This window comes from Chinchilla lanigera, unplaced genomic scaffold, assembly GCF_000276665.1.
Source record: "Chinchilla lanigera isolate Chin_1 unplaced genomic scaffold, ChiLan1.0 scaffold00033, whole genome shotgun sequence".
Lineage (NCBI taxonomy): Eukaryota > Metazoa > Chordata > Mammalia > Rodentia > Chinchillidae > Chinchilla > Chinchilla lanigera.
The window spans coordinates 12220678-12246845 of record NW_004955434.1 but is presented as its reverse complement, the minus strand read 5'-3'; the positions used below and the strand labels follow the sequence as shown (position 1 = coordinate 12246845).

Sequence of the window (26168 nt, the reverse complement as noted above, 5' to 3'; positions counted from 1 at the left end):
CCTCATAACCATCATCATTGTGCAATTGAAGGAGCATAAATCTTGCGGTGAACATAAAAACCAGCCACGTGTGCTTTGGGTAGCCCTGGGATATTTCGGCTTTCTATGCCAATGAATTAAAGGCTGAGATAACTTTTTCCCTTGTCAAGTTGCTGTCACTCTGTTAAGAACTAGAGATTGCATGTTTTCCAAATTTATAACAATATGTCAATCTATTACAACTAAATGAAAATGAACAACTCTAGGTTGTTCTCAGTGTGTAAGAGAAAGGTTTACTGCACCGCTTCTGAATATCTTATCATAGGAAACTTGTATCTATTTAATTGGCACGTCATATATTAAAATGTGACAGCCGTGAGTTATCTATAAGATGATTCTTAATGTTGTGTCTCCAAAAGAATAGAATTTCAATTATTCTTCCTTTTATTCAAGAAACCATTAACTGTTATACTGCAGTATTTTATTTCTTCTTGGGCTAAAGAAAAACTGGAAAGCTGGGTGATCTTTACACTGGAGGCATTGAGCTGTGTGTTGAGAAAATCCGTCTAAGTCCATGGGTATCTTCCGTCCATTCTTGGCTGGAGCACAGGGAACCCCTTCCACCTTTACAGTGTGATGCTGCATTCATGTGTGTATGCAGGAGCTGATCTTCCTACCCTTGCCCTGAGATAGAGCATATAAAAAATGGCATGACACACCAGCCCTTTCTGCCAGTTCCTGAAGGTGAATGTGGTTCAGTGTTGACTGGTAGGTATTTCCTTTGTGCTTAGGGCTGTGTTCTGCTCTAAGGAAGCCACACTGGTTAGAGTCCAGTATTTATAGGGTATCCTGCCTTCTTCAGAAGTGCCTCAAATATATGATATTGTTCTCAAGGGAAGATAAGACTAAAATATATCAAGCAAATCCATCATATATTTTTTAGAAAGACATCTCTAATAATTTTCCTTCCTTCTCGCATCACACACAATCTCACAAAGCCCCATAAAAGCGACTTTCACATTCTCAATTCTCTCCACTTCTCGCCGTGACCTCTGCTTCTTCCTTGGTTTACCTTGCCTCTGGGCTTCTCAGTAGCACCCTAAATGGCATCCCTACACCCCTCCTTTTTTGAACTTTCTCTTATTGCATGTTTCACTGTGCAGTTTAAATGGTGCTTTTTCAAAATGCAAATTTAACCACAGAGATATAAAGCCTCCAGTGCAGAATGCAAATTTGATGGTAAGCAAAACTCTTTCTCAGTCCATGGGTCAGGGTCTGCAAACCTAAGCACCCCCATACTTATGCCTACCTTAAAACTTATTTCAGTTCTGGTTACTTTTGAAGAAATCACAGTTCTTTATCTTAAATTTGCCTGAAACTCTTTTTCTAATTTCCTGAGCTCTATCTATTGAAGAAGAAAGTGAAGTTTTTAGAGTTTGTGTGGAGGCTTTATGTCTTTTTGATCTAGTGGCAAGAGTTGTAGAATCTTATTCATACAACTTTTGGTAGTAGTTTTAGCCCTTTCAGGGTAGTTTTTCTTTTGTCGTTTAGTTTCCATGGTTTAAGCTCTTTGGAGGCATATGTTACTATTTTTTTGATATTTCAAAACTTAATGAGCAAATTTCTATCATGTGTTTGTTTGCTTTTAAGTATGATACTTTGAGAAGTTTATATTAAAAGGGAGAGAAGTTTGAAAGTCAATTAACTAGCTCAGTTTGGTAATTCTTTTGTGTTAAATTATGGTTGTATTTGGCATGTAAATATAAAATTTGTATTGACTGGAAATTTTCTTTTATCTATACACATAAATGTGTGTATGAATATATATACACATTTTGGAACACATAAATTATTTTTACATGTTTGTTAATGTGCTGTTATTGTTTTCATTCTCTACAGTAAAACATATATGATGTTTAATGTTTCATCATTTGATCTTTTTATCTTTCAAGATAATCCCAAAAGAAATTTGCCATTACTTCTTTTACCATGACCTATCTTTTGATTTCAAATAAAGCAAATACCCAATACAATATACCCAGCTATAAAAACTGTTACCGACTGGAGTAAAATGATGAAATGTTCTCTTTAGAAAAGTTTAGACATATCAGAGTCACTTTATTTCAGTGCTTACTTTTCATGCCCTTGCACTCATAACTTATTAACAGCCACAAGATCACAAACATTTTTTTAATGTGTTCTAACTCCAGGAGGGCCTCTGTGAAGATCTGGGTTAGAGGGAGATATTTTTTTTGAGCATTTTGAAAAGCATGATTTGAAAAATAACATTGGCTTTTTGATTATATTTTGAGTTATAAGTGAAATGTATGCTTTGGAAATAAATTAGATCATAGGAGCATTCATTTTTACCTTAAATTTGTCAGATGTTTAGAAAGAAGTTAAGGGCTCAGTTTGCTGCTTTTTCATTTATTTAAGTAAAGAACTATAAGGATAGAATTATTTTATTGGAATATTGATTTCCCTCCTTTTCTTTGCGTGATTTTGAAACATGTACTGAAATTGCACCTCAACTGTGTTCATTGTCTAGGTTTGGGAATTAAATATTTCTTAGTTTAAATAGGAATTGCATATTTTGAACCCTAATATTTTTCTTGTATTATCATTGGTGAAAAATTCTTAATAGCCATTGAATATATTTTAAATGCTATTGGTAGTCAGGAGGTCCTCAGAAGTCCATATTTTGGTATATTTTTGAGAGCTGAGGCAAAAATGCATGAGTACATGGAAGGTCTTTATAAATTTTCATTTTTTATGATACCGTAAAATACAGATAATAATTACATAGGATACAACATTTGAAACAAACCCAATTTTTAGAAAAGTTGAAAGTATTATAGAATCTATTTTGTATGACCTATTTAAGGATCAATTTTTTTCATGTCCGTCATTCCCAAATAGTTATATTGACACCAACAATGGCAGTTCCCTTTCTAACTGCAAAATTAAGTCTAGGAAGTACATATTGCTGTATCACGACCATCAGACCCTTAGGCCTCTTCTACCTCAGACTATGTTTCATCACTTGTCACCATTTGAGTTTCATCAGGTGCCCCAGTTTAGGTTCTCTAATTGTCCTCGGAGGCTCCAGTTCAGAAATGTATTTTACACTTACTGATTATCTTAGTTCCTTTCTTGTCAATGGCACACGGTATTCAGTGGCCACAATTTAAAGGAGAAAAGGTTTAATTTGGCTCATAATTTGAAGAGTGTTCAGTCCATAGGCCCCTGGCTCCTAGGCTGAGCAGTATGGCAGAGGAGAAACAGTTCATGCCTGGCCCTGAGAAGCAGAGAGAGGGATCAGCAGAGGAGGAGAGTAGACAGAGCTTGCGAGGCCATGCTCCAGTGATTCACCTTCTTCAACCGGACATCACTTCCCAAATCATGTTTAGCTATAAACTCATCAGTGGGATAATTCACTGAGGAGTATCATGCTCTCATAATCCAGTCACTCCCCGAGCCCAACCTGTGGGCACATGAGGCTTTGAGAGGCACATTTAGATATAAACCACAACATTCCAGACCCTGCCCCCAAAAGACTTCCGCACATCTGTTTATTCGACGCATTTCCTCGTAACTGTGAGGGCCAGAGCCCTAATAGTTCAGTTTTGCTGAGAGGTCCAAGCCAAAGTGTCTGACATATAAGGCAAACTCTTAGTTGTGAGCCCTTGCAAAAAATGAGAAGAAAGTTAAACAGTTGGAGCATTCAGTGGCACAAGATAAACATTTCTGTTCCAAAAGGGAGAAATAGGGGATAGCATGGAATTGGATCAAATCAAGACTGAAATCCATAGCTGTAGGGCAAACATTAAATCCACAGTTGTAGGACAAACATGTAGTTCCATGTCCAGCATCCAGGGCAGTCTGTGGCAAGATGTGAACTTTAAAGGGCTTGGGCGACCCTAGCCTTACAATCACTGCTAGTGAGTGTAACCTTCATGGCTTTTCCTTGGGCTTGCTCTGCTCACTCTGCAACTTTCCTCAGAGGATCCACTTTGCTGACTTTTCCAACATGCCAGAGTCTCCTGCGCTTTTGGCTTCACACTCATAGCTTCACACATTATCCCCTCTGGGACACACTTGCTGGCTTTCCACTTTTTCTTCTGAAACCTGGGTGTAAATCCTCCAGACCCCACAACTCTTAAATTCTACATGCGCCTAAAACAAGCACCACATGGATGACAATAAGGTCTACTACCAGCTGTAACAGTGTTACTGGGTCTTGGGGTGTTGGAGTCTCCTTCCAGAGTTGCTTCTAAGTCCTTTCTGTCCTGAAGAATGGGTCAAGACAAACACAAAAGTTAGGGAGATTTTACATTTATTACAGGTAGGTAAGAAATGTGCTCTGCAGGGTGAGCTTGGGGTGATTTGGGGCCAAGTAGAAGGAAAAAAGTTTGCTCTACAGTGTGAGAATGAACAGAGAACACAGTAGTCCCAGGCTCCATGGTGGCTCTTTTTGTGTCTCCCCTTCCTCTGGCTGATGTCAGGCCTAGGTCCTCCTATCAAATATTTGTTCCATGTCTCAGGAGAAAATTGGAAGACAACATTCTCTCATGGGTTCCGTGTGCAGGGCTTTGGGAACTGTGCTTCACATGTATCCTGGAACTTTGCAATTAACAGGCTACCTTAACCTGTCTGCCATGTGCTAATCTCCTCATTTTTTTTTTTTGCCTCTTTCTCAGGGTTGCAGAGGCCTCTGGGTGCCTGGATGGCTAAGCATGATTAATTGAATTCCAGGGAATCAATTCCCATTCCCTAGGCTACTGCTCCTTGGGAATGTGGTTCCCTGAGGCTCTCTTCTCAAAGCAAGGTCTTTTCACTTTTGCAATTTTGAGCCTTAGAAGGGTGTGGTCCTACTCTGTCCTGTGATACCCCCACGGCATCTTTTTTCCTGTCTTCTTTCAAAGGAGTTGGCTTCATTTCAATGCTAATCTTTCCCACATCCACGCTCTCCACTGTTCCATTTCTGTAGGCTCCAACTTTTCCAGAGCTTCCTTTCTGGCCAAACGCAAAACTTTTGGAATCATTCTGTTGAGTCATTCGTCCTCGATTGTAAAAGCCCCCACCAGTAACCATGCCACTGCGTCAAAATTAGACTACCTTGAAATATCTTCTGCCAAAATAGTCTAATGCCCTTAGTCTCAATCTCCACTAAAGATTCTGGACATAAGCAGAATACAGATGAATTTTCTAACAGAGGTATACATAATACTCATGGATTGGAGTCCAACTGCCAGTGGAGTACTTCTTACAAAGCGAAACCATTGGATCCCGGTCTTTTCCAGCTGCATTGCTTCAACATTCTTGTCTTCTGAGCTCTAGCCAGAACCTTCCATCATGCTCAGCTCATAGCATTCTAGAGCTGCTACTCCAGCTGGCATCTGCAGATCTGTCCCACTTCCTCCCACAAGTGAGTTCCAAAACTTCGTGAACCACCTCAGTAGATAATGTCATAGCAATGATCCACCTTCTCTGGTACCAAAATCTATTTTAGTTACTTTCTTTGTCACCGAGATAGAACACCTAACATCCATAGCTGTAAGGAGGAAAGGTTTATTCTGATTCAATTTTGGAGGGGTTTTAGTCAATAGTTAAATAACTCTAAGACAGCACGGTATGGTACAAGCCATGGCAGGGGAGAAGCAGCTCATGACATGGCTAAGGGAAGCAGAAGAGGGAAAAAGATAGACTTTTCAAGTCCACACCCCAGTGACCAGAATCTTCCCCCAGGCTTTATCTCCCAAATCAAAGCTACAAACTAATCAGTGGAGTAAGGCAGGCTCTAGTCACCAACCCCAAAACCCCACTGAGAGCAGGAGGCTTTGAAGTGACAGCTAAAGCATAGCAATAGTCAACCGAAAGCTTTGACTTCTTTCGTTGGCATTTCTGATCTGGATGATGTTGAAGATCTCAAGCCTGTTATTTCATAAAATGTGCTCATTTTGAGGTTTGCTGATACTCATTCATGATCATATTTAGGTTATGAATCTTCTTTAGGAATATCATAGAAGTCATGTTTTATGTTTCTCAGCATATTTTGCTTTATCCTGCTACCAGTATTGTTAATTTTGATTTTCTGATCATGGTTTTTTTTCTGCATGCCTTCTCCATTATAAAGCTTTCTTTTTTCCTTTATAGTTAATGTATTTTTATAGGGAGTTATTTTGAGACTTCTTCTGTACTGCTTAATTTATCCATTTACATTAGTATCTATGCATATCTTTTCATTTTATTCAATGTGGTGTAATTTGTCAATTTTTTAAAAAAAAGTTGATACTCAGATTGTGCCACATCCAGCTAATAAGAACCTCTTCAAATTCTTCTGAGTCCTTTATTTATTTATTTATTTATTTTTTTGGTTTTTCTCCGGTACCGGGAACCGAACTCACGACCTTGCACTTGCCAGGCAGGCGCTTTGCCGCTGAGCTAAATCCCCAGCCCCCTCTTCTGAGTCCTTTAAATATGTCCCTGTCCTTCTTTGTAAACTTTCTTATATAACCAGATAATTCCACATATGTGTTTTATGTTGGAATCAGTCATTTCTTCAAGGAACACTATACTCTTTTTAGTAGAATGGTATCAGAAACCAGGGTCTGGACAACTAGGTCTAGCCATTACCACTGTTTTGCTGTTTCTGGTCTCCCCGCTCTGAGCTGGGGACCACATGGCAGCTTAGTTTAAAGAAAGAGTGTATGGAAGAGTATACGTATTTGTGTGCATACTCATTTACAATTACATCCATTTCTGTGTCTATTTGCATGTTTTTTGAAAACTGGGCATTACCTCCAGTTCTAGTCTAGAACCACATATTTCATTCTACTTTTATTTTTCATATAATACTTGATGGTTTAGAGGAGTTTTGTTGTTGTTGTTCTTGTTGTTTTGTTTTGTGTTTTGACAGAACTGGGAATTAAACCCAGAGGATTTACACTGAGCTACGTCTCTAGCCCCCTTTATTTATTTATTTATTTATTCATTTATTTATTTTTGAGAGGGGCCCTTGCTAAGTTGATCTAGCTGGGCTCAAACTTGTAATCTTCCTCCCCTAGACTCCCAAAGTATGGAGATAATAGACCTGCATCACCAGAACTACCTTAAAAAATGATTTTCTTAACTTCATTCGAAGTGAGCATGTTAGGCTTTTCAAGACTTACACTAAGCATACACCTAAAGAGAAGCAGTAAGCAAAACCAATTCTCTCTTCATAGTCACTTTTTATGTCTCTATTTCTAAAAAGAAAATCAAATTTTTTAACCTCAGCACCATTCTAAAAATAAAAGACAGTATGCTTTAAATGTAAACGTCTAAAAATGAGTAGAAATCTCTGTAGGAATCGTTAGTTGTTGTAGTAGTCAAAATAAAGCTATCACTTGAATTGAAGTGCACAGTATCACAGCACATGATCATTAGTAAACATAAATTAATAGAAATCAAGAGTGTTTGTGGAAGTGGTTATTAGATCTTGTTACCTTTTTATTTTTGGCTTTGGTTTTTCTCTGGTACCGGGAACCGAACTCACGACCTTGTGCTTGCCAGGGAGGTGCTTTTGCTGCTGAGCTAAATCCCCAGCCCCTAGATCTTGTTACCTTAATGAGATCTGCATCATCAAGAAGGGAATGGAAGCATTACCCATATCTCTCAAGGGATATTTAGACAACCAGTATTGAAGTATCAGTAATATTGTTAAGGAGGAGTAGAGGGCATGTCCTCCTCTTCCTCTTCCTCTTCCTCTTCCTCTCTCCGACTCCCCCTCTTTCCTTTCCTCCTCCTCCTTCTTATTTCTTCTTTCCTGTTCTTTTATTTCCTTATTTTCCTCAATGAATTTGTGTAATTTTAAATCATAAAGAAGTTGATTGCTGGCTTCAGATAAACTCTAATTTCTCTAAACTCTAAATAAATAAAGGGGGCTAGAGACATAGCTCAGTGTAAATCCTCTGGGTTTAATTCCCAGTATTTGTCAAAACACAAAACAGAACAACAAGAACAACAACAACAACAAAACTCCTCTAAACCATCGAGTATTACCTGAAAAATAAAAGTAGAATGAAATATGTGGTTCTAGACTGGAATTAGAGTTTAGGATTAACTGACCTAATGCAATGTAAAATTTCAGTACCATATTCAGATAAATGATAATTTAATTTAATTGGGGTTTGTGTTCTGCTACTAAGTAGACCTTACTTTGCAATTTGTAGGATAATTGCATACATGGCTTCTAAACAATTTGACTTTATTCTGTGCCAGAGTCTCTTGCAAAATCTTCAGTATGTGAAGAGTCTCCTATATTTCAGAAAGGAAACTTCACTAGGAAATTCTTTGTGGTTAGCTGGTTGGGATGCTGAGTATTTAGTAGCTGCTAATGAGACACCAGTCATCTTGTCACTGTCCAATTTTCCATTCTTGTGTGGCATAAATCTATGAAAAACCTCTGGGAACTCTTGTATCCCATAACTACTCTTAAGAGATACCTGGAACTATTCTGAAATAAGAGCTTCTTTGATTGCTTTCTACCCATAGTAAAGCAAACATATAATCTGTACATAATAATATGTAATGACTTTTAATTGTAATTTGTTCCTAATTACCTTTTTGGAAGGAGATCTTACATTTATTAAATATTCCACCTGGAATATCATTAACTGGCAGTTTTTTATTGCTTTAGATACTTTCTGGGTTAGTATAGTTTTTGATTTATATTGAGAAACTACCTTATTTATATGATTTCATTCATATGCATATCATTTTGACAATGGCCCAACAGCTCAACTTTTTCAGAAAACTTTGATTTAGCTTTTACTTTATTGCTTTTTTATTTTTCTGTTTTTGGTCCTTTATTCAGTTCGCTTGCAGGAAAATTGATTTTGAATAATACAGTTATAATGGCAAAACAGTACAGATTATATCCTGCTGCCATCTGGAATGGTGAAAATAAAAGCTTTATTTACACTGTTTTCTTTAAGAAAGAAATAATAAATGTTCTTTTCCTTTCTTCAGGGACTGTATTCTGTTAAGAAAATGGTTCTTTTTCTTTTTTTTCTTTTTTCTTTCTTTCTTTTTTTTTTTTTTTTTTTTTTTTGTAGCCTGATACTGTGGTCCATTTTGGAAGGTAATGACTTGAAAACTCATTGCTGTTGAACAAATCAACAAATACTGTAGTCCAGCCTGTAACCCTCTGCCTTCTAGCCTGTGAGAACTATGATCTTTCTCTCCCCCTAAAACAAAACTACGCATTCCTACCTTTTAACAAGGTAGGAAATGTTAACCTCATAATAGCCTAGAGCAACCTTGGAGGCTTAGGGTCCTTGTGTGGTTGTGTTAAGTCTACTGAAGTCTGCTTTTTTGGCCCGCAGGAGGTCTTAGGTGTCTGTGCATTGCAGAGGCCTGTTCATGTATAGAGCTGCCTGGATAATTTAATAGAAATTATAAAAGGGTCAAAGACACAGTGCTGAGTTTGTGCTCCTTGGGGAAATTATTTGGCATTTATCATCCTTTCACTCTCTTCCAATTCTGTTCCTCACTGTACTGGCTAGTAGACATGGCGGGAATTGGTCTCCAGCTACAAATAATAAATTCATGAGAAGCTAATGGATGGATGTATCAAAAGGTAAATTTTTAGGATGTAAGACTGTCTTAAAGACCCTATCATATCCGGTGCAATGGTAATGTCTCTCCTTCCTGCTTAAAAATAAAAGAGATGTCCAGCTAGTTAGAAATTTTTAGTGTGCCTTCCATTGTGAGCTGACTCTGATTAAAGAGTCCGTCACTGGTGAAGATGAATATTTATTGGAAGAACTGCAGATGGCATAGGGGAAACATAGTGAAATTAAAACAGAATATATCTAAAACTAAAATATCCCCAGCATTTGCTATGTGTACAGTATTACCCAGAACAAGTAACTTAATTTTAATGAGTATTTGTTTTCTGTCTACAGAACATGAAAATAATGATATCACCCTGGGCCACCCTCAAGGAACCCTAAAAGGCTCAACATTTGCATTTTTAGAATACTGTGCATCGCAGTAATTTATAGTGTATAAAAAGTTATATTAGTTCAACATGACGTTCTTGCTAAATTCCATTCTGTTATGGGGGTAAAAGGCTGTTCAGACTAATTAGGAGGGCTGTAACGGTCTCCTCTGGGGCCTTTGTGCAGAGGTGTGTCTTGTGTACAGTTTCCCCCACACTTGTTTTCCAAGTGTGAAACCCTTTGTGAAAAGCGAACCCGGTGTCTTTGACTTCTTGCTTCACTTTTAAAAGACCCTTTTATCTAAAATACCACATAGGCTTCTCAATATGACCTACTCCTCAAGATGAGGGATGTTTAATTCCATCTTTTTGCATAATAAAAAGAGAAATTACCCTCTTGCTGTAAAAAAAAAGCAGTTGATTTTAGAGTTTTCCATTATTTACAACAACGCTATATCATCCCGGATATTCAGAGCCACTTAAAAAATTCATTTGGGGGAGCAAATCATCTGCTATACCTTGTTCAGAAGGAGAGGTGAGGGCCTTCCTGAGCTTTGAAGGGTCACTTGGCATGGCGATTGTTCTTTATTTCACATGCAGAGATAATCCCTGTTTGTCGTGATTTGCGTCTACTGTTTTCACGTTTACAGTTTATAGCTGCAACTGGTGTTCATATCAAGCCCTCAAATCACTGCTCCTGTTCTACTGAGATCTTTTGCTGGAGCTTGGCAGAGTTTAAGCACAGATGCACTAATGTTTTACTAGATGCATGACACTAGTGTCAAGCAGTGCTAAGCACATTTACCGCATTATCTCATTCAGTCCTCCTGTCTATGAGCTGGGTACCGTTATTATTCCCAGAGAATCTAATTATTTTGAAGATATAATTAAATCACAGCTATATAGAGATTCTCTAGATCACCTCCTGTCTAGTGCGTAACACAAACAAGCACAAAAGAGGCCTTCAATAAATATTTCTAAAATGAATATTGCTATCTACTATCCATCAGCTTTTTAGAACTAACAGTTCATATGCTCTTTTTTAAAAAATATAGTGCTACTTTTATACATATCTCATTTAAAATGATCTTATAAGTGTCTCACTTGACACTTTCTTGACTTTTTAAGACAAACATATATTTCAGTATTCCAAGAAAATTTGTATTTCTTAGGTTTAAAAGCCCAGTGACTTTATCTGGCAAAGAATAATATTGTTTCTCTTAATAGAGGAGGACCTCTATCCCTGTATCTCTCCCTCCCTCCTTCCCTGTGTGTGTGTGTGTGTGTGTGTGTGTGTGTGAGAGAGAGAGAGAGAGAGAGAGAAGATGTAGAATTTTTATTTAAGAGAATAGCCAACATATTATAGGTCTCACAATTTACTTGTTTCCATGTTAATAAGAATTGCTTTAAGTGATTCACTACAATTGTCAAAGAAACCTATGCACGTGCACATGAACGTACACACACACACACACACACACACACACGGACTTTTGCACTCTGAAAGACTATGTCATGTACACCTAAAAGTAATATATGCAGTCTCTACAACTCTTTACTTCTGTCAGTGAAAGAAAACCCACTGTGTTTGCCTCAGAAATAGCAGTAGAATGTGAGTACATATTCAGCTTGTTCATTTCATTGTCACTCTGGTCCTGCGTGAGGTTTGTCAAGTGGCTCTGATTTCGAGTTGGAAGAATTTACATCCAGTGTATCTGGAAGGCCTCCTGTAATACACAGTTGCAGTCTTCTCAAGCAGTAACTGCGGTAACTTAAAGAAGTACAATTGCATTTTACAGGTCAACTGATGAAAACTGTTTGCTGATTAAAGAAAACAAAAGACTAAACTTTCTTTAATAGCCACTTTTGTAAATCTCTAAGTCTAATGTTAGTTAGTATGCTATTAAAGGAATAGGAGTTTTAGAAAGTTTTTGCCTTTTATTTTTTGTTTGTTTGTTTTTTTTTTTTTTTTTGGTTTTTTTCTCCAGTACCGGGGGCACTGAACTCATGACCTTGCGCTTGCCAGGCAGGCGCTTTGCCGCTGAGCTAAATCCCCAGCCCAAGTTTTTGCCTTTTAATGGACTGATACTCAAATAGAGGACAAAGGTATAGTCACCACATAAAAAGAATGTTCACTATCTAAATGAATGGCTTTGAATAAACCGCTAGGGAATTCAGAGACCTTGTGAGTGAGCCCTGAAGTGATTGACAGCTTCCACAATATTTCTAGGTGCTGGTATTTGTTGAACACTGGGAAAGGTACAAAGGTAATAATAACATAAACTTCCTGCCTTTCCTGAGCGTGTGTGTTCACCTGTGTATTGAATACAATGAGATGTTCATTGATAACGCCACTTGGGAACTTCTAAAGTCCCGCTACACACTGACACTCAGAAAAGGGATTTCAGGTAACAAATCCTCCAGGAAAAAACCTACTTGTCTCTTCTCCCCAGATCTAATTTTGCTTTGTTGTACTACCATTCTTGCTAAAACTTCTGCATTATAAATGAGGTCTAAATTGTCAGAAATACTTGTCAAATCTTTTAATAATACATTTACAAAAAATACCACTGTCTGACATGATTTTTTTCTCCATACACATGTTGGTGGTATAATTGGTAAGTTGGCATTTTTTCAAAGAGAACTATCTGGGGCTATCTCAGAGGGAGTATCTGGCCGTAGAGGCAGTTCAGGCTGTTGTGGCTTCCCTTAAAATGTGTAGGGTTTTGGAACTGGAGCAAAAGTAAAGATATCTTTAAAACTGTCTATGGCTGAACAGTGAAAGCAGTGTAACTGAGCAAATTATGCAAGAGCTAGTACTTGATGGCTCACAGATATCAAAGGCACAGCTCCTTCCGAAACATTGATGGATTCTTTTCCCCACAACACCTTTTAAGGTCTCTGTAGGTCAGGGTTTGTTAAGGAGTTATACAACAATTTGAAATTAGCTCTGGAAATGCTGAAATTCATGTTTCTCTTTCCTTAATGGCCCTGAAAGTTTCCTATCAGCATATTTCATTAAGACACAAACAGATTCGAAGAATGGGCTATATCTCCAGGTCTTATTATAGCTGCCTTCGCAGAGTATGTATGATTCTCCAGTTCACTAAGCAGGACTGTGCAGTCATCTGCCCTTTAATGGCCTCTCAAAATGACAGACCCAATGGCTTCATGAAGGTCAAGTCTGATTTAAATTGTTGATGAATTAGTACCTAATTCTGCATGATTGAATATTAATATGGAATGGTGATAAGTAAGGCACTTTAAAGCTTCATGAGCATATTAATGAATAGGACAAAATGTTTTTCTTTTCACCTTATATAAAAGTTTAAAACTACTAACATTAACAATTTATTAATTTTTGATACTGCTTTTCTGTGTGAATGTTTATGTGGTTCCGATTTTAAAGGTATTGATTTGATTTCCAAGTTCCTGGAACCACTTATTTTGATAAGTGCCAGAATTGACATAATCAAATGGTTAAGCCAGTTTTATATAAATCACTAATAAATGTATAGAGTGAAAAAAAGCAATTAGCATCTTCTGTACACACAGAGATAAGCATTCCAATTAGAAACTTCATTATTTCTACAGTTTGTTTTATATTGAATACTGAATTTTATTCCAGATACCTGACAGTCAAATTGGAAACAAGGCACAGCTGTCAATGTGTACCAGCTCTGGCTATTGGAATCTGTTACAATGTGATGTTTCTCATGAAAATTTAATGACAAAAGTGCATTGGATGAGGTTCTGCATAAAGGGGGTTTGGATAGAATTTAATTACCCCTATTAAAAATAAGAAAGGAATGCCCTTTATATTCTCTGTCCTATTAGTATGCAAGAAAGATTATCTTTGTTGTGCACTTGTGTATGAAAAGGAGGCTCTGGAGTGTTCTTTATGAGCTGAGAAGAAAAAAAAAGGTCATGCAAATATATTAGGATACCTTTAGTAGGGCACAAGTCAAGTCTATCAGCTCTCCCTAAGGTGAGGACGTCATTTCTTATAAATGGCTATTAAATCTAGCTTTCCTTGTAAGAGCCTTCGGTAAGTGGCTCAATAATCTTACAGCTTTGACACTTACTACTGATCAATCCTGAATACTGGCCTGGTTTTTTAGAGAGACGAAGTTGTAGAAGAAAATTAGTGACTAGCAGAGCGGTATTTGTGGATATGAATGTAGTTAAACAAGATGGAGGAGATATAGTGTCCTAAGAAACAGAGAAATCCCAGGGTGATATTTTGTTGTTTTTTTTGTTTTGCCTACGTTGGTTGCTTTAGAAATTGGAAAATAACAATAATGTCTAAGGGGTTTTCCAGAAACTCAGTTTTCAATATTCAAGGCAATGTAGTTGACTTTGGAGCACTTAAGGTAAATTATTTTTATTGTTTGAAGGATTTTGTGTCAATAGCTGCCAAGTGAGATGTGTAATAATATAACATTTGTGGTACAGCAGCTATCGATCTTTTTCTTTTTTTTTTTCCTAATAACATTAGAACTGCACTGTAGATGTAACTATATTGGTAAAACCTTTAAGAACATAAACAACAGCCTGATGAAATTCAAGTGGAATAGGCTATTAATATTAGCATAACCTAATTTGCAAGGTACTCCTCATCTAATTTTAATTTTTAACTTTCCTTGGGAGACTCAAAAAATCATTTTGAAATTCCACTGTGGACCTCTGCTCCTGACACCTGCCCACCGTGAACCTCTGCTTGGCTGAGGATGTGGAAACATTTACATAATCAGAAGGTGTTTGTGTTTCCTGAGAAAAACTGCGTCTTTCTAAAAGAATGAAATGTAATTTGTGGAAGTTAACTATTTTATAGTTTTAATTTTTAAAGTATTATTATTGTTCGTATTCAAAGCTCTAAGAATCTGGTCTAACAAGAAAATAATCTCTAGTGGATTCACGTGTGGATCTTAATGTATTGTAGCCTCTTTTGTTCTTTCATAGACTGTTAATAGAGGAGATATAAGCTTTGTCCTGCCCATCGGGAGAGCCGGTCTGAACTTGATCCTATTAATCCATCAACTTTTCTCATATAATAACCTAGAGCTGCTGCTCTATGAGCTGTTCCTTCTTGGGACGTTTGTTTTTTGTAGTATGTTGGCATTTTCAATATCTTCACACTTTTACAATTGCTATCATCATTCTTCTAACAGAAGTTCTGTGTAGTAGAATATTTTTCTCTATAATCCTTGAGATATATTCGCACTTAGGCTTGCAAATTACTGGAGCTTATCTTAACACCTGTAAGTCTATATGAGTGTGATGGCAAGGGCTTTGAAAAAAACTTTTGGTAGAAGGATAGGGTTTTCGCAATTGGTAAGTATAAGAAACTGGATTTAGGTACCCATTGGTGTGAAAGTTCTGATAAAGAAACGAATAAACACGTTTTAGGGAGGTTCGAAAACCTTTACAAAGAAGGTACTTTGAGCTAGATGGCTTCCAAGTGGCAGAGTCCTCAACAGATATAATTTGTCTAGGAGATGTGAGAATTTTAGTGTGGACAGTAGGAAAGTTTCCTGTGGGCGAAGTGACCCATGAGAGGCTGAAACAAGCAGGACCTTGTGATCCAGGGTTAGGCATTTGAGTTTGGCCTGTAGATTAAAAGAGGAGACCAGGGAGAATGCAGAGGGCTGACTGATAACAAACTGGGAGCATCAGGACTGCATATGTTCTCATGTTTACCTGGCTAGTGTTTATGATTTTGAGCCATTTTAGAATTAAGGGATCATCAGAATTCATCAGTGGTCATGATGTACTATTGATTAAATGAACACCAGGCTGAATTGGAAGTCAATTGTTTCATAATGGTCTGCAAAGAAATGTCCGCAGTCTAATGTGGATATTATCACACAGCAAACTTAAATTCTTTTAAGGCACAGGTAGAAAACAGCCTTCTACTCCTGCCTGGAAGAGCGAGCGATATAGGTTGTCGATGTGCAGTGTGATTGGAGGATTTAAGTGGACTTTATTTCCTCATCTGAAATCTGGATCAGTTTTATTGTGGGTGGGAAGAAATTGACTTTGGATGAGTTGGACAGTTGAAATTTAGGAATTTCAATTTTTTAATTTCTGAAAATTGTACAAGCCTTTGAGATGGAGAAAAAATACATTCTTACTCGAAGGAATACATGCATTTGTGTCATTAACAGGAACTTAATTTTTTTTCCTTGGTAAAGAACTTCCAGGGGAATGAGGAAGGGGAGAAGGGGAAGAGAAGGAACAAAAGAAGGACTGGAAAAGAGAGAGAGTATTAAGAGGAAAATGGAAACAGAGCTTTTGTAAATCAGTAGGAGAAGAAAGATTGAAGGGAAGGGGAAATGGGAAAAATAGAAGAATGAAGATATGTACAGGTACAAATTTCCCATGATGCTGATGCAATCATTACGTATGGAAAATATGTACTAACAAAAACATTTTTTACAAGAGCTCTCATATACTTTTCTGATCAGTTGAAACTCCCCACAAAGGAATTCATTCAGGTTGAATCTTATGCTTAGGTGGAAAGTTAATAGCTGTTCTCAGTATCTCTGAAGAATTCATTCCCAGGGCACACATACCCAACAATACCAAAGTCTGCAGATACTCAAGTTACTTATCTAAGATGCTGTAGTAATTACATGTAACCTTCCCTATCTTCTTGTAGAATTTAAATCATGTCTAAATTACTTGTACTATATATTGCAACATAAATGCTATAAAGACTTGTTATACTGTCTTCTTTAAGGGATAATAATAAGAAAAAGTCTGTATGTGTTTGGTCTAGACACAGTATTTTTTTCCAAGTATTTTCAATCACACAAATATTTTCAACTTGAGGATGTAGTCCCTTGGATTCAGAGGGCTAAGTATGTGTAGTTTTACTTGCCGGTTCTTAGAGAAACATGGCCATGTGGAGTAGAGATAGCTTAGCTTCGCTTCTTGCTCACTAACCTGCTTGCTTGCTCCCACATACTTCCACTGAATTCCCACGCCAGCTCTGCTGGGTCCTACTATTTTCTTTCACTAAAAGCCTTCCTACATCAATACTTAGACTGGGGATATCCCTATCTTTCTAAAATCCCGCCTTCCTTCTTTGGAACCTGGCCAGGTTGACTTCCTAACACTTTTCTAAAGGTCCTTTGCATATCAGAGCTTCCCCATGCTACTCACCGACCTGCTGCAGCACAAATCCTGCAGTTATTTGTCCCTCTGTGTTCTTAGATGACCTGATTCATTTCATCACAGTCTTCCTTGCCTCAGCCTGAGCTCTATGCTAGTGTGTCAGCCTTTGGCCTCTTAGTCTGCTAGGCAGAAACAGATATTGTGTCTGTGCCCTAATCTAGTAGTGCAGTGGTGCTTGCTTTGTGTTAGGGCCTCAACAGGTGCTGAATAAGGTTGAGATTTATTGCAATATCGAATTTTAAGCCTGTAACTTGTTAACATAATGTTCATATCTCCTTTTGTCTTGCAGAGGATCAGATTCCCAGGGGTTTCCCTACCATTGACATGGGCCCGCAGCTGAAGGTGGTCGAGCGTACACGCACGGCCACCATGCTGTGCGCAGCCAGTGGCAATCCGGATCCAGAAATCACTTGGTTTAAAGATTTCCTGCCCGTCGACACAAGCAACAACAACGGTCGTATTAAGCAGTTACGATCAGGTAGGGTCTTGTTACTGTTTCCACTAACTCCTATAGCAATTTTTTTTAAGTCTTTCTTTCTATTTACTTATTTTTGTTTGATTTATTTTTAATTTTTAGGTATTGATTTTTATCCCTCTTCTCTTTCTCTGTTATTTAACGTGTTGTCCATGTTTGTGCTGTCATGGCCCGTTTCAGAGCTCCTCTCTTCTCTCTGTGTGTTTTGCAGCTTCTGTTTAATCCATATTGCTCACTGCTGTGACTGTATTTTTGATATATATATATATATTTTAATTTACTGCTTTTCTGCAGTATTTGATGGATCCATTTTCTCTTCCTTTCTTCTTTCTCTGTTTTCTTTTGAAACAAAATTATTTCAACATTGGACTTCATTCAGAACTTGCAAGGAGTTCCAATGGTTATATCCATTGAAAAACAAATGTTCATATTAAACACTAAATGATGCAATAATATCAAAGTGTGTTTTCTGCCTGTCTTTTCTACTTTTGAGCTCATCCAAGTACCAAAGTTTAGTAAGTTTGGGCACATCCGCTTTCTGGTCACTAGTACATAAAACACAGAAATGTTATCTCATGAATAACCAGTTGTATGTTTTTAAAGTCTTTTGCAAAGTACCAACAAAAGGAGGGGATTTTTGTTACTACTATGACTATGTCATTGTGAGTGAGGACTTTCTACACGTTAGCCGCAGTGGTATGCACCCACGCTCAAGGTTTTAAACCCTCCAGTGACTGGATCTACAGAAGTCTGCTTTTGGTGTAGACTCCAGCTTTTGCTGTTTTCTCTCCCTCTTTGCCCTTCGCTCCCTCTCCCATTCCCATCCCGAGTTTATCCCTGTGCTCTCTGTAGATTAAAAGTAGAGATAATTCTCAATTTCTGAGGTATTAGAGCCTGTCCCTAGGTAATGACATGGGGCCATATACTAATAAGCTGTTTACTTTTGACGTTTCTAGTAATAATGATATGGGATTCTAAGTTGTTTAACTGCCTGTCTTCCCAGAATTCTCAGCTTTTGACCTGTCCTGTGATGTTAAAGCGTCTTGTTAACTGCCTCTTTTGCTTGTTGTCAGCAGAACTGTGTAGTTTAGAATTCTGTTTTTGTAAATAAAGAATTAATGATTCACATGTAACATAGATAATTTAGTATAATAAAGCTTTAACTTCTGAAAACTTTGTACCAAATTATAAGGAATATAATAATATTTTTATGCTGTCTTTCTTCTCTCCGTATTTAAATCTCCAGAATCTATTGGTAAGTGCTTAGTTCTGAAGCGCACTTCACCCCCCCACTAATTTCCATATTCAGAATATTACGATGATTATTATTAATAAAATGCATGGCATGCATTTTACTAACTGTGAGTGTAGACACCAGATCTTGTTAGTGGCGCACACACGTACACCTCCACAGAACTGTTATCGTAAGAACACTGTATAGAAAAATAAAATATACACCAATTATATCACACTAATGAAACATAATAAGTAGCACTAAGCTATCTAGTCAACAGTGTTTGTTTCTAGTTAGTCCTTAGCCTTTTCTATGATAGTATATATATATATGGATATCTATATATATACTTAAATAGCTTAGCCAGCATTTTCCTAAACTATGTCTTTAAAAATACTGTATATTTCTTTTTTAAAGGCTATGAGGCATATGAGCTATAATTCTAACCCTATGTGATCCCAGACCTGAGAACTCAGTTGCTTTTCTGAGAAAGGCAATGCTGCCTATTATGGTCTTTGCCCTCTGTGGTGTAGTGCAACTTGCTTTTATGATCTAATAATACGATCTAATATATTCCTGTTTTGCCAGTATAGTAATTCAAGTTTCTTTTAAGACCTTATTTAATTCTGTAAATCTAATTTAATTCTTCTCCCCAGCCCTAGCCTCCTTCTTCTCGTACTAATGCTTCTTCTTTCTAATCTTATTTGCATTCATATTATCCACCCAGGTGGTACACCAATAAGAGGTAAGAGTGCTGAACTAACGTTCACAGAATGATCTTACTCATTCTCTCTGTCCTTTCATCCCTCTCATCTTTGTCCTGTTTTCCAAATCATCCCAACGATGTCCATCAACTTAATTTTTTCCTTTGTACCGTTTGGTTATGATTCGTGACTCTCATATTGTGACCTTTCCTTTCCTTTTCCTTTTTCTCTTTGTTTTGTTCATTTCTTTCTTTATGAAAATGATTATTTAAGTTGTGATATGCTTCAAAGAAAGCATATCCAGGTCTTTAGACCTCAGACCAGTCACAGCGTACCATCTGTCCCTCTTTTTTTCCTTTTCTTCTTCCTTTTTTCTTTTTCTCTTTTTTTTGTGTTTTTCTTCTTTTTCCTTTTTTTTTGTCCAACTGGAGAAAAAAAAAGATCATTTTTTTCTTCCTTAGCTGTTCTTGTTCTGGACCAAAGCCAAGGTGGTCTGGAGAACAGTAGCAGACATGCAGAAGACAGCCTGGACCGTCTACTTTTTGTCTTTATCTTTCAAAAGGTTTTTGCTTTTGTTCTTCAATTCTTTTTTCTCTTAATGTCTTAAAAGTCAAAGAATGACTCCCCCTTTCCACCTGATCCTACTCGCCTACAAGCTGACAGCAATGCTTTTTTCCCGTTTCTTTTTTTCTTGGATTACTCGTCTCTGGATTTTTGGATCTTCTGTCCTTCAGGCTATGGAAACAAGGTGCTCAGTTCTCTTGGTGGTATGTGTATTGCCGGTTTTTCATACTTTGACTCGGTGTTCATTTCTTTTGTAATTCTTGTTTTGTATTTTTCTTGGGGTTTTGTGACACCGCACTGCTAATCCCACTGGTGGATTGTGATGGGTGTCTTGGGGATCTGGCTGGAGGTCCTCAGCAGCGGTTGGTTGACTCTTCCTGGCTGGCACAGGCCGTGCTTTTTAACTTTTTTAAAACCTTCTAATGCAACTGCTCTTTGTTTTTCAGCAAATGTAATCTATGATTGTAAGTTGTGGCAAACTGTCTTTCTTTTCTTAAACAATCTGCATGTCTTAAGGGAGTTTTGTTTCTTTAAGTGATATTTTGATAACTGATAATGACTAATTTTAATTTTTTTGCTTTGTGCAGCCTTTTTGTGCTTGCTGCGTATTTTTGGCTTTCTTCAGCAGAAGACTTTCTTGAAAACTCAGCCTGGCTTTTTTTTAATGTACCCATCTTTTGCGCCACTTTTGATATAAAAATGAAACAAAACAAAACCCAAAATTAATCTTTTGTTTTATTTAAAAGCCATACTTCCTTGAAGCAGTCTCACTCATTTTCATTTTATTAGTCTAGGAAATAAGAGTGTTAATTATGACTAGAACTCTTGCTTGGGAAAAGAGATACTGTTTTCTTATGCTAGCATTGATGATGTTTTTAAAAAAAAGAAATAATCTCTATATGTTTTTCTCATCGCATCATTTTCTGTCTGTGCACCTTAGCGAGAGATTGAATCGACGTTGAGCGGACCTTCACTTTGCCAGGGCTTTTCATATTGTTAAGAGGTTTAGCTTTCTGAACTGAGAAAGCCTGCTCTGACCATCTCTTTGGCAATATATTTTATATCCATACAGGAGCCCTTCAGATCGAGCAGAGTGAAGAATCTGATCAAGGAAAATATGAGTGTGTTGCCACCAACAGCGCGGGCACTCGCTATTCTGCCCCTGCCAATTTATATGTCAGAGGTAGGAATGCTATAACCCTGTCATGGCTTCTTCATTCAGGGCTGAGGGGAGGTGACGTACCCGCGGGCTCTGTGTTCTTATGTCAGTTTCTAATAAGCAGAGTTGGTAATGGTTATGGTTGCTGAAGCATTTTAGAAAACAGAGAATTAAAAAATATAAGTGTTCTTTTTTCCTAATAAAAAGAGAAAACTCTTGAATGTAATCTGTCCTGAGGCTTGAGCTTTGTAAGTATACTTGCATTTTTATATTTTTAATTCTATTTTTTACCTCATTGATGGAACCGTGCTTTGCATTTGTTTGAGATTTTCTTCTTTTTCTTCTACTTTTTTTTTCCTGTTGTTTTTGCTCTGTTTCCTTATCAAACTTGGAATAATTGCTTGGTGTGGTACTAATCAGTTGTGTGTGCAACTAAGCATAAAGGTGTTTATGTCTTTACGCCCTCTGCCGCTGAGCTCTAAGAATAAAGCTGCAGAGTTAAGAAAAGGGGGGAGGTTGCTATATAGAAATAGCACAATTGTAGTCCTTTTTGTGTTGTCTGAGTTATAAACACATAATATTATATATAGCATTCTATATCCAGATATACTTATATATGCACATATATACACATGGATACTTAAATTCTTACAACATTGAAAAAAATCTAATCTTTTGATTGCCATGGAACCCTGATTGTATGTTTTAAAATAATATTAGTTGTCCTTGGAACAGGAATGAATTACAAAGATATTCATATTTTCTCATATAGTAACAGAAATGATTAAATTTTGAGCTTATAAATGGCTATGCCTTTGATTTCAAGGAATAAGAACTACTTCCTCTTCCCTGGAATTCTCAAAGCTGATTCCTGTTGTTTTTTATCCAGTGAAAACACTCGTTCCTGGTCTACATTTCTGAATAGCCAGAAAGGCTGGAGTGGGGGTGGGGATAGCAGACTGAGCGGGCTTTAAGTTACCATAGCATGGGGGGAGGGGTCCCTTAAGAAAATATCTAGCTTGATTTTGAAATTTTTGTTAGAGGTAATTTTCCCTGGGGATGTTTTTCTCCTTTCTTTCTATGGAGTCTGGGGTGGGGGGGATCTGAAGAAAGCTGTTTCTTCTGTAAGTACTTTGAAAACCCCTCAATTCTTTCCACACAGTGGTGACCTTTTTTTGCTGCATGAGGCATGTGTACCTTCTTCCACTGAAAATTTCAAAATGAGGCTAGCTATTGTTTCTAATAATGTGTTAGTCTGTAAGTTATTGCTAACTGTCCAGCGAAGGTAGGAAGGATGAAGTAGAGCAAATAAAGATGTTCAAATAGCAGTTGAAAGCCTTGATATGGCCTTTTTACTCTCTCTGTGTTTCCCTTGTTTTTCTCCTTTCCTCATTTCATTGTGTTCTGCATCAAACCCCCTACATCCCTCAGAGCTGCGAGAAGGTTGGTGTGTTTTTTACTTTTTACCCACCTTACAAAACTATTAATTAAACCAATAACAAAGAATACAAATGAAATGAATGTAGCTGCATTGTGGTCTTCTTTTGGTGAATGGTATATTTTAGCAGAGAATGCTCTGGCCATGGCTTCTGTTGCTTGCTGGTGGCGTCTAACTGTGGTGCATGATGAAAAGGACTGTACGGGATGCATGGTAACTGGTAACACTTAACTCTCTAAGGCCCAGTGAATTTGGTCAGTGTTCCTGCTTTCCTTCTTCCTCTACTCTCCCCATGTCCCACCCTGCCTTTAATTTCTATCTTCTAAGGATGCCTGCTGCCCCACAGAATGACTTTCCATAGTTGTTCCCCTAACCCCAAGCATGAAGACTAAACTCTCCTCCATTTTTCTTGATATTTTCTTTGACACCTCCGTCTACACTGGCTCCTGCTCGCTTCGGGTAACCTCTGTGAACTGGCTGCAGGAGGCATGCTTAGCTCTCTCTCCTTTTCCTGTAACTGTCATTCACCCCTGAGGCCATTGCAGTGAGTCCTCTCAAGTCAGTGGAGGTTTATCTCAACCTTAAGTGCAACCAAAGAAACTTCAGACAGAATTACTTATCTTCTTGGAGTTATGAGGTTGTTATTCAGTCTTTTTATAACTTTGGAAAACGATTTATTCTCTGTATTTAAGGTATGTTTCAAAAGATTACTCTCTTGATATAAAATTCTCCGGGTGTAATGTTTTACCTGTAAAAGCCCAAGAGGAAACCTATTTAAATCTCACCTTCTCCTTATACCATGTCTAAAACACATGTACTTAAACATACATAAACATGAAGATTGTCTGAAGCAGGAACACTGAACTGTAATTGCTTGGTAATTTTTCTGTGTGTTACGTTGCTTTAATATGACCATTTCTCTTAACGTCTTGTCCAGCTGTGTGTTTTAGATTTGGTGTTCCCAGTTTGAATGTAGGCTTAAAAGGCCTCTCATTAGATTGTGTGGTCATTGATGTTGTGTTATCTTAGATATGTACAGAACGGAATCCTGAATGTGAAATACCGAGCTCCCTTTTTGAATGAGTAATCCTTTCCTTTAACAAGCTCAGTTTAATCTACCTGGCAACTTTCAACCCTCCTATCCCCTAAGTCCCCATCTCAGCCACAGTACTGTACCTTTCCCCTTTGTATTTAGTTCCGTTCCCCTATTATTTATCGTGTTGTAATTGTTGACTGGAGCCCGGCCATTCTCCCACTGTCATAGCACGTACATGAGATTCCATCTTCTGCATGCTTTGCATGACTCAATCCAGTATGGTTACTGGTGTCGGCCTGATTCTTCTCCTGTAAATTTATTTATGTATAGTGTCTGTTCCACTGTTAGTGTGAGGATTTGAGGCTGCACCCACGCTGAATCTTAAAGAAAGTAAATTACACATTCAGTGTATTCCAGGTGATGTTTTCCAGGGCTTGGATGTGACAGTGTGGTCCCACAACATACAGTCACATCAACCGGGAATGCACAGCACTGAAGTTGGTCTTGATACTCAACTCAGACATGCTGGTGACCTTCCAGCCCTTTTTCATACATATACATGCATGCATAGAGTCATTGTCATATGCATGCATGTATATGTTTTGTATTTATCCTATGCATGATGTTCATGTATTGTTAGCTTGTAGACAGTTTTGTGGGGCCCTTTCAGATCTGAATCAACTCTTGTATGAATGTCTCTGAGATATAAGTGATTAAACTGAATACATGCTTCTGTGTATACACACACCATACTTGTATGGTCTGTATTATCCACAGTTTTTATATGTTTCATTTTTGGACAGTCCACAATGTTTCAGTTGTTTAACTGTGTCTGTAGAATGCATGTCATGTGTTTCATGGCCCGCTTTTTTTCTTGCCTCGTATATGTTATCATCTTCCCTTGTGTTTTGTTCCAGTTCGCCGTGTCCCACCCAGATTCTCTATCCCACCCACTAATCATGAGATCATGCCGGGTGGAAGCGTTAATATCACCTGTGTGGCAGTGGGGTCACCGATGCCTTATGTGAAGTGGATGTTGGGGGCAGAAGACCTGACACCTGAAGATGATATGCCAATAGGAAGAAATGTCCTAGAACTGAATGATGTAAGACAGTCGGCAAATTATACCTGCGTTGCTATGTCAACACTGGGTGTCATTGAAGCAATAGCACAGATCACTGTCAAAGGTATGTTCAGTGGATTGTGCTTTGAAAATGTGGGCAAACTCAAGGCACCTGACCAATGTCCTTGGAAAGTCTTGCCTCAGAAACCTAAAGTAAGTCAGTTCATCATTCAGTATTTCAAACATGTACGACTTAATCATATCTATGCTGTTATATAAGATACATGTATGTAGGTTGCCATATTCTTTCTTAAAAGTATTGTCAAGCTAAGATGGAGATGATTGTCAAAATATTTAGCAACACACCAGGCCCCGACAGAATTAGGAATGTATAGAGTCTTCATAATCATCCAGAGCCTTGATAAAGTCACAAGAACCCAGTGAGTCTTATTAAGTGTGTAAAATCTCTGAAAATAAGGGAAAAAAAATAGAAAAAAATTGAAATCAGCATTATCTAATAATACGTGCTCTAAATTTTTGATGGATCATACCATGAAAACTCAAAATGCAAATAGCATTATATTCTGTTTTAGTTTTATCTTTCACCTTTCAAAGATGAGTGCTCATGACATTCTCTCTGGGAAACATGCACTAAATATAACTGAAGCACTATATTCAATGAATATTTTTGAACAAAGAGAGAAATGGAGCACGTAGGAGTACAAGTTGCTTTCACCCAGGATTTGTAGAGTTCTAGAAAACTTGCAAATTGGGTCAGACTGAGGGTGACTTAATTTTTCTGCAAATGTCTATAGTTATTGCAAAATAAACACAAATTACCTCCCTTTGTAGGTAGTAAACACTTGAAAATGCAACATACATGGTGTAATTTTCATTCTATCTACAGTGAGCATTTATATCAAATATATGCCGTGTAAGGTCAATAACATGACATGAGGACCTAGTACACAGTGTCAACATTTATAGTTATAGTCATTTAACACAATGTATTGTCTATGCTTGAAATAGTAAATGTACAGTACTTATCTGTCCATTGCAGATACAAAACATGTACTATACAATAAATGTGAGTTTGCGAACGTAATAATGTCAGCTAAATATCAGTAAATACAATTTTAATTAGCAATATTTTTATTTGCCTTGAAAGTTCAGGAAGACACTTTTGGGAAATCTGAATCACCCACTTCTTTGAAAAATGTCAGGCCAGAGTATTTGAGCAAATGCCTCTGTATTATTATTTTTAGTAAATTTCCCTGGTCAAATATTGTCATTCTGTGATTCTTAGAGTAATATGCAAATGTGAATTCACCTCCTTTCCTAATAACCATTTG

The 26168-nt window shown here is 37.5% G+C and overlaps 1 protein-coding gene across 10 annotated transcripts in view; it reads left to right on the top strand.

Annotated features, from left to right (window-relative positions):
- Ptprd (protein tyrosine phosphatase, receptor type, D) overlaps positions 1–26168 on the top strand; it is a 2098812-nt gene that overhangs the window by 1885791 nt on the left and 186853 nt on the right. For 7 of the 10 annotated variants that reach the window (XM_013516335.1, XM_013516328.1, XM_013516331.1 and 4 more), the window contains exons 14-19: positions 17433–17621; positions 18865–18873; positions 19580–19597; positions 21193–21303; positions 22711–22722; positions 24671–24940. In XM_013516335.1, coding sequence (XP_013371789.1) covers positions 17433–17621; positions 18865–18873; positions 19580–19597; positions 21193–21303; positions 22711–22722; positions 24671–24940 — 609 coding nt within the window. The remainder of the gene's footprint in view (positions 1–17432; positions 17622–18864; positions 18874–19579; positions 19598–21192; positions 21304–22710; positions 22723–24670; positions 24941–26168) is intronic. The other 3 variants (XM_013516336.1, XM_013516337.1, XM_013516334.1) reach the window with 2 other exon arrangements.